The sequence below is a fragment of the Rhizophagus irregularis genome, chromosome 11 (assembly GCF_026210795.1).
Source record: "Rhizophagus irregularis chromosome 11, complete sequence".
NCBI classification, from domain to species: domain Eukaryota; kingdom Fungi; phylum Glomeromycota; class Glomeromycetes; order Glomerales; family Glomeraceae; genus Rhizophagus; species Rhizophagus irregularis.
In genome coordinates, this window is record NC_089439.1 from 197,742 (window position 1) to 205,868 (window position 8,127).

An 8,127-nucleotide genomic window follows, 5' to 3' on the forward strand; every position below is an offset into this window, starting at 1 on the left:
ATTATAAAGAAGTCATACAATGAAATACTCTACTCTTGGACGACGAAAGTAAATTAAATATTAAAGGTCTTAGTTCACTAATGAAAGTGACTGTAGATGCACCTATGTCGCAACCTGTGTATTAAAAATTTCTATCAATTGATTGAACTAAGAAAACTTTTCATAATTTTTCTTCTTTTTGAGTCAATTTTCTCAGGTTTTTATCAAAATCTTGTTTAATTCGTATCGTATGCCGTGAAATAACCGGAAAAGAAAGCTTATCACAATACAAACGGTATCATCGACGAACATGTTATCTTAGAGAAGACATGTAATCGGTTGCTCCGGAAGAATGGGATTTAATAATTGTTCAGATTAAAAATCTTCATCGCATCAAAATCGCAGAATTAGAAGGATCTTTGGGACAAAATCTAGACGTCATGAGTGATGAGAAAGAAGCAGTTTTGCGAGATGAATCAATAATTAATAACGAAAAAAATTGTAATACCTTTTGTAGATTAATTCTTGCAGCAAACAAAAGTTAAATGCATCGGGATATCCATTTGATGATGATATCCAAGGTTTATTTAATGATATCGGTAAATTAAGAAATAATTTTTAGAATAGTTAAATTACTTATAATATTATAGCTCACATTGAAATTATAAGATCTAGAGCATTATAAATTTTACAATATCCTCAAAGAATATGAAGAGGTGCGAGGTTGCATTAATGAAATGCATTTTTTTTAAAAAAAACGTCACTAGTATTTTGTTATATTGTTTTATGTAGATGTAGATTGAATACGCATCAGGAAATTTTTTCAGGCGATATATAGCAATATAATATATCACTTTATCGATATTTATCACATTATTTATGAAATGTAATATATATCGATAATAATCGCAGTATCGATATGGATAAAAATGATAAATCATCAAATTTAAACCTAAATGATATATATCGATATTTAACATAAATAATAAACAATCGATATTTAACTTAGACAATAAACATCAAAATTTACTTAAATGATAAACATCAAAATTTAATTTTATTTAATCATGATATTGTAATATACAAATAAAACGAAATAAAAATATAATTTAAATATAGTAATTCTACTCATAAATTTTAACCCGAACTCCGAAAGACGGAATTGATGAAACTACAAGAAAACTGAAGTAAATAGAAAAGTTAGCAAAAATTTCTAATAAAATAAAATAAAAAATCCAGTTCACAACAGGATGTTGCACCAAATTTCACACGTCCAAAGGGCAAAGGCCCAGCCATCTAAAAAAAAGGAAAGTTAAGCTGACACCTAAAAAAAGAAAAAAAAATCAGACTTTTTCAAATAAAAATCAAAAAAAAAATATTTTCAAAGCTTCAATTTACCGATCCAAGTCACCAAGAAAGAAACCGGTATCTAAAAAAAAATTTCAAGGTCGAAAGTTTGAAGGCGTCAAAACAAAGAGCCGATACATACCTAAAAAATTAAAATTTTTTATTTTTAAAATAAAAATAAGTTTCGAAACGAAGCCTTTAAAACTTACCAATTTAAAGTGGTAATGTCAAAGTTAACCTAAAAAAAAGAAAAAAAAATTAAAAATTTTATTTAAAAAAAAAACAAAATAAGTTTCAAAATGAAACTCTCAAAACTTACCGATCCAAAGTCAAAGTCGAAGCCAATACATACCTAAAAAAAGAAAAAAAATTAGAAATTTTTACTTAAAAAAAAGTCAAAAAAAAGTTTTGAAACGAAAAGAAACTTTCGAAACTTACCAATCTGAACGAAAGATCAAAGCTGATATATGCCTAAAAAAAAGAACTAATTAAAAATTTTTATTTAAAAAAAAAGAAACAAGTTTTGAAGCGAAACTTCCAAAACTTATCGATCCGAAGCGCAAATCGAAGCCAATACCTAAAAAAAGGAAAAAAAATAGATTATTTTTTAAAAAAAAACACAAGAAAGAAGGAAACTTCTGAAATTTACCGATCCAAAGCCCAAAAGGAAAATTAAAGCCGATCTGAAATACAAAATCCACGCGACCAGACCTGTCTAAAAAATAAAAAAAAAAATTTGAAATGTTAATAAACGTTTCATTACTGTAAAAATTAAAAAAAAATAAGGAAACTAACCACCATTTCCACAAGAGATCCGCCGAAATGAAAATGTTACCTAAAAAATAAATTCGTAATTTTTTTTATTTTGTGAAAAGCGGTTAATTTAGGTGAAGGGAAGGATGAAAGAAAGGAGGAAACGAAAGAAAGGGAGAGAGGGGAACGAGAGAGAAGAACGAAAAAGGGGGAAAGATAAAAACGGAGAAGAGGAGGAAAAAGGGAAGAACGAAAAAGGGGAAAGAGAAAAACGGAAGGATTTTGTTAAAAAAAGTTTAAAAATAGTTTAAGTAAAAAAAAGTAGATTAGTATTATGTGATACGTGATACACGTAATACATAATTTTGTAATGGGATGTGTATAACTAGGTCAAGCCCATAGATACCTATGTTTGCCACCTTGACCATTAACAAAGAATCCTTTATTTAATAATGAAAATATCAATAAAATATAAACAAAATCAAATAATCATGCTTGGTTTCTAAGAAATTCATGAGAATCAAGTAAATTAAAATAAATTCATCGATTAAATCAAAAAAATTAATAAATTTATCAAAGTCTTAAATAAAATATCGTTGAATTTCCCCTTTTCGTTAATAAAATAATAATTTTTATAATAATAATTCCTGAATTCATAAAAATATTTCCTCTTTCTATAATTAAAATTCTTCAATTTCAATTTTCTTCCTTTCGTTATTAATAAAAGTTGTATTCGATAATCATTTTTTCGCGAGATTTTTAATTTCAATATAAGTTTCCTTGTAAAAATATTTTCATCCCCTTTTTTGGTTTTCTTTTAAAATATTACTTTTCTTATAATTTCTTAAATATAATTTAAATAGATATTCATTAAAGAACCTATCTTACAATTTTACATACTCACAAAAAATATTAATAAGTCGATCATTACTATCTTCAATTTTCCACCGGTTGGACATTTTTATTGGTAAAACATTTTAAAATTTTTAAGTTTATACACTTAGAATAAATATATTACTGCGGTTTATAACTACTCAATAATTGTATTTTGTTAATAGATGTTTTTTAATTACCAACGAACCAGAACTAAGATCAAACAATATAAAAAATTAATATTAATCTTGGTGGAATAATTGCGATAATTATTAAATTATTAGTGTTTATCATGTTGGTAATTATCAATATCGTACTAATCGTAGTTTATCAAAAATTATCGTGTTGAATTTTTCGATAATTATCAATACTGTGAATTAATATGTTTATTTTCTTCGATAATTACCAAAATCGTAAATTAATTTGTGAAATTTTTCAATGATCATTTAAACCGTAATTTATCAATAGTTAACTTATGGAATTTTTTCGTTATATATTTATATCATAAATTATCATCAATTAACATGCAGATTTTTTTTTGTTAAGCATCAATATTGTTAATTAATAGCAATTAACCTAGTGATAATTATTGGTAATCATCAAATTTGTTAATCATCGTTATATTTCTTGCGATAAAATGTGATAAATACCGATAGGGTGATGAACATCGATGTTTGTCTCCTGAAAAATTTTCCCGATGCGTACAACTTTTTTATTTTGTACTAAAGCAAATTCGTAATAGTAATAGATGACATGAAAATCGGCCTTGCCAACTTTTCGACATAATTTGCGTAGAGCCTCAGAGGGTGGGTTGATAATTATCCTGAGGGAGTACTCTGACGAATCGTTATCAATTTCTATTACTTAAGTTGTCTCATTTATAAAAGCTAATAATTTTTGTTCTCCACGCATATCATTAAAGCATGTTGTTCGTTAATGTAATCTCGACGCTCTGGGCACCGTATGTACAGTAGCTCCACGGCGACATCTAATGTAAAAAGCATACCCACACGGAACAAGGCAAGCGAATTGATAATTTTCCTCCTTATTACACACTACTATACAAGGACCGGCTTTGTGGGTTCAGGAAAAAGAGTGGGTGCCATTCTATATACTAAATTCGATAGAAGTATCATAGCATGATGGATTCTTGGGAAGCCATAAAACTGAAGACGAAAAGAGTCTATATTAGTCTATTTACACTTACGGTACCATGAGATGAATTGATAAACTGAAAATCTGGCGTTTAAATTATCATTATCAGAAACTTTTAAATTAGAAACCAAATACGGACTATATCGAAAATTTATCGTGAAACTTTTAATCAGATTTGGTCGCGATTTAGTCTCATAAAGTTATAATTTAATATCGAAGTCGTTACTGCACATAGGCGATCGTCATCGAAATTGTAAAAATGTATTATCGAATTTGTAAATAAATTGTAAAATTGTGTTTTCGAATTCGTAAATAGTAAAATATTATTAAATATTTAGTAAATTGTTCATTTTGAAATTGTGAAGTTTTAGGAAATAAATAGAGAAAAATACATATTTCGCACGTGAATCATATCTAAATTGTGACTAACTTCAATATTTCATCACTAAACTAATAGAAGACTTTTTGCTAGTCTTTCATTTGTAACTTAATTGTATTTCAAAAACATGCATCGATTATCATGTCTTTCACGTTAAATTTTGTTTATTCTTACTAGTTACTGTACTGCATGACACCTTTTTTACCTTTGTTAGAAGACAGTGATATAACTTGGTTATACAAATCCAAATTCAAAAAAGATCCGAAAAAATCACCTAAAAAAAAAGCACATAATGTTAACAAACGGTTTGTTAAAACATTAAAAACATTAAAAATAACTAAAAAGAGGTCAATACCTCACCAAGATATCACGCGTCCAGTGTCTGACCATTGCCAGGTCATAGTACTTGCTTTGAATTCAATATTTTTAAGGATACCACTACTACCTAAAAGAGAGAAAAACAAACTGTTAATAAAGTTCGTTAAAAAAGTAAAGAAAAAACCTTATTTTTCACTTGCCAAAATCCGTGTTCAAAGAGACTCCTAGGCATTCCCCATCAGAAATCCCACACGTTCTCCGGCCGTCTATAGAAAAAAGAAACAAACCATTAGCGTTAGCAATCATTTCAATAAAAAAAAGAATAAATTAAAAAAAAATAGACCGATTTCTACCAATCTATGCAAATAGCAACAATGCAACATACCACATTTGAATTGTTTTGACCATTTGTGTAGCATGTATTACCGGCGTAAAGCTGTTTCGATCTTTATCTACGTTTCTCTTAGTGATAAATAAAATAAATTTGTAATTTTTTAGTGAAATTTAAATATAAATCTTTATTTAATATAATAGATTGTTTCATCAGAAAGTGTCTCTAATAATATTATTTTTTCTAACAAAAATTCAAGAGAATACTATTACAACAACACATTTAATTTCCTTCTAAAATAAAGTGGAGAATATTAGTTTCTTTGCGGACTTTACCTGTGGTATTAGCCCAAAGATAATAATTAAATCTTCAACTGATCATAAATGTTAGTTGTCAAAATTCGTGAAAAACCTCATTAAAAAGACGAAAAATTTTCTGAATAAATTTTTTTTTTTTTTTAAGAAAAATTGTAATCTGTTCTTGTTATATATTTTAAATGTTACAACTTTTTCAATTTTACTAGAATTATAATAAAAAATAATTGACATATAAATTAATCAACCCATTATATATGTTGGCATTAACAAATAATAGTCTTTTTTTTAAAAAAATAATATTTCTGTAATTATTAGAATTATCTACACATGAGAAAAAGAATTTTTTTTTTTTTAGGATTTAATAATTACAATAATTGTCTGGACGCATTATGAAAAATGATCGATCACGTGAGTTTATTGTCCCTCACGTGACGTTATCCAATGAAATCGCAAATCGGAGTTTTATCTTTCTTTTCGCTCCGGACTTACAACGGTTTTCTTTCCTAGTAACTATTTTAATCTATAAGTTTTGTAATATACAATAAAATAAGATATAGTTAACACAGATTTTTAAGGGCAACATAGCCTACCATATAAGTAAATAGTGCCGAAAAAAGCATATGTTATGAAGGAGCTGAGGACTTCGCAATTCCGAGATCCTACTTCTATTTGTAAAGATTTTGACAATCGTCTTGTAAATCATTTTGTATAAGAATTCAAAGTAAATTTAACAAAGTCATTTCATTCAATACACGTGCTATCCGTCATTTAAGAACGGCATGTGAACATGCAAAACGTTGAAAGTGTGAAGAGTCTTCACGATTGTCATATGACACCATTAATATTTTGTCAGAGAAATACATAAGGTAATAGGGAGATGTGTAAGTCCTATCTTTTATTTGTCAATCACATATCCCTATAAAAATGAAATGTGTTAAATTCATTTTGTATTTGTGTTCATGTGTAAAAAACATCTAAAAAAGCACCATTTTGTCCGATTTATGTCTTATTACAAAAAAACAAAAATTAAACAAAATGGTACTTCTTTTAGACATTTATTGTACATGAGCAACAAATTTAACACATTTCGTTTTTATAGGTGCATTATTGATACATTCTTTGCTTTATTGTTAGGTCAAATATGTGCTAGTTCGAAATTATTAGCGGAAAGCTACTTTTTATTAGTTAAACTATACTTTCATTATTTGTAAATATCGGGCTTCGTAATGAATTATTTATAATCAATTAATTTCACATTATCATCAAAAGTTTCAGCTATAATTAAACATATACATGTGAAAAGCAATGAAAGTGACGTGATGTATCATTGAATTTATTGGTCTTTTTGCAAAATGAAGGAAATCTGCCGGAGAAAGTAAAAATGAGTAAGTTTAATTTTAGCTTGAGAAACATTTAACTAAAAGTAGACTGTTCCGATAATTTCTCCTTTCTATGATAAAGGACTTTTAGTTGATCGAGCTGAGCTTTACGAAATCAAAAAAGAAGATTGTTTTATGAAATTTTAGATGGTCATTTGGTTAACAGAGTACACAAAAAGGGATGTCAAGAAAATTGAACTTTCCGAATTTAATATAAATAAGAGTACTGAACACATTAATAAATCGTTATAAAAATTAAACTTGCCAAAGAAAACAATAAAAAAATTACAATGAAAATGAACGGAACTATTCTTCATCTTTTTATCTTGAGTCTTTTGTCCTTCTTCGTCTTTAACACCTCCGCTAGTTGCGGTACTACTTCTTGTACATGCGATGGTGGCCAACCGCAAGGCCAATACTGTGGTGGTAAATAATAATTGAATGTCTTCGATGCTTGATTTCATTTTTTTTGTCTCATTTTGATTTTCTTTTCTTAGCTGACTTTGTTGATCCTAATTGCATATATGATCATGTCTATGAATGCAATCCACAAGGTGGAGCATGTGATTATGGCTTTCGCGATTCCTGTGGTACCTGCGGTTGTTTGCAATGTCCTTGTTAATTACTATATATGTATCGCTTATATAATCATAAAATAATAACATTATTTTATTAGTTCTACGCATGTATATTTTATTAACTACGTTATTAAGTATAGTATTATGTTAAACATATTTGTCAATTTTTTAACTATTAAATTATTATTATTCATTATTATTATTATTATTATAAAAATTTTGACTTATCGCCGTTTTCAAAATTATGTACGCAGTTAAATTTGAATAAGAAAAAAGAAACCCGAAAACCAGACGAAATATGGATAAAAACTGAATGAAAACCGGGCGAATATTGGTATTCGAATATACAATTACAAATAAACTGCGTACACCATTTTGAAAACGGCGATAATAATATAACAATAAATCATTTTATTTAAATTTAAATATATGTATAACCTGGATCTTAAAAAGTAGTAATACGAATTTTTTTTAATCTATTAAATAATATTTGATGGCAAATAATTTAAATTTGCATATTCTTTTTAATGAACAATTATTAATTTATAGAGATAAATATTTAAATAACTGAACTTAAATTTGCATATTTTTTTAATGAATACTTTACTAAGGGCAAAAATTTAACTTTATTCTAAATTTACAATTTATCATTATTTGAAATGAATTTCGGCCTGTAATACAATGGACGTCATAGTCATCATACGTACAACTCAGTGAT

General features: G+C 27.2%; 2 protein-coding genes across 2 annotated transcripts; one reads left to right on the plus strand and one right to left on the minus strand.

Moving 5' to 3' along the window:
• Positions 1-1,386: 1,386 nt before the first annotated feature.
• OCT59_002614 (uncharacterized protein) lies at positions 1,387-2,127 on the minus strand (the record flags this gene model as incomplete). The annotated part of the gene is made up of 6 exons (XM_066145031.1): positions 1,387-1,468; positions 1,536-1,564; positions 1,646-1,678; positions 1,765-1,797; positions 1,976-2,041; positions 2,122-2,127. The coding sequence occupies 6 exons, from the start codon at positions 2,125-2,127 to the stop codon at positions 1,387-1,389; spliced, it is 249 nt and encodes an 82-aa protein (XP_065995789.1).
• Positions 2,128-7,121: 4,994 nt separating this feature from the next.
• On the plus strand, positions 7,122-7,453 carry OCT59_002615 (uncharacterized protein; the record flags this gene model as incomplete). Its single annotated transcript, XM_025316920.2, has 2 exons — positions 7,122-7,257; positions 7,329-7,453. 2 exons carry the CDS (start codon positions 7,122-7,124, stop codon positions 7,451-7,453), a joined length of 261 nt encoding a protein of 86 aa, XP_025179431.1.
• Positions 7,454-8,127: the final 674 nt, after the last annotated feature.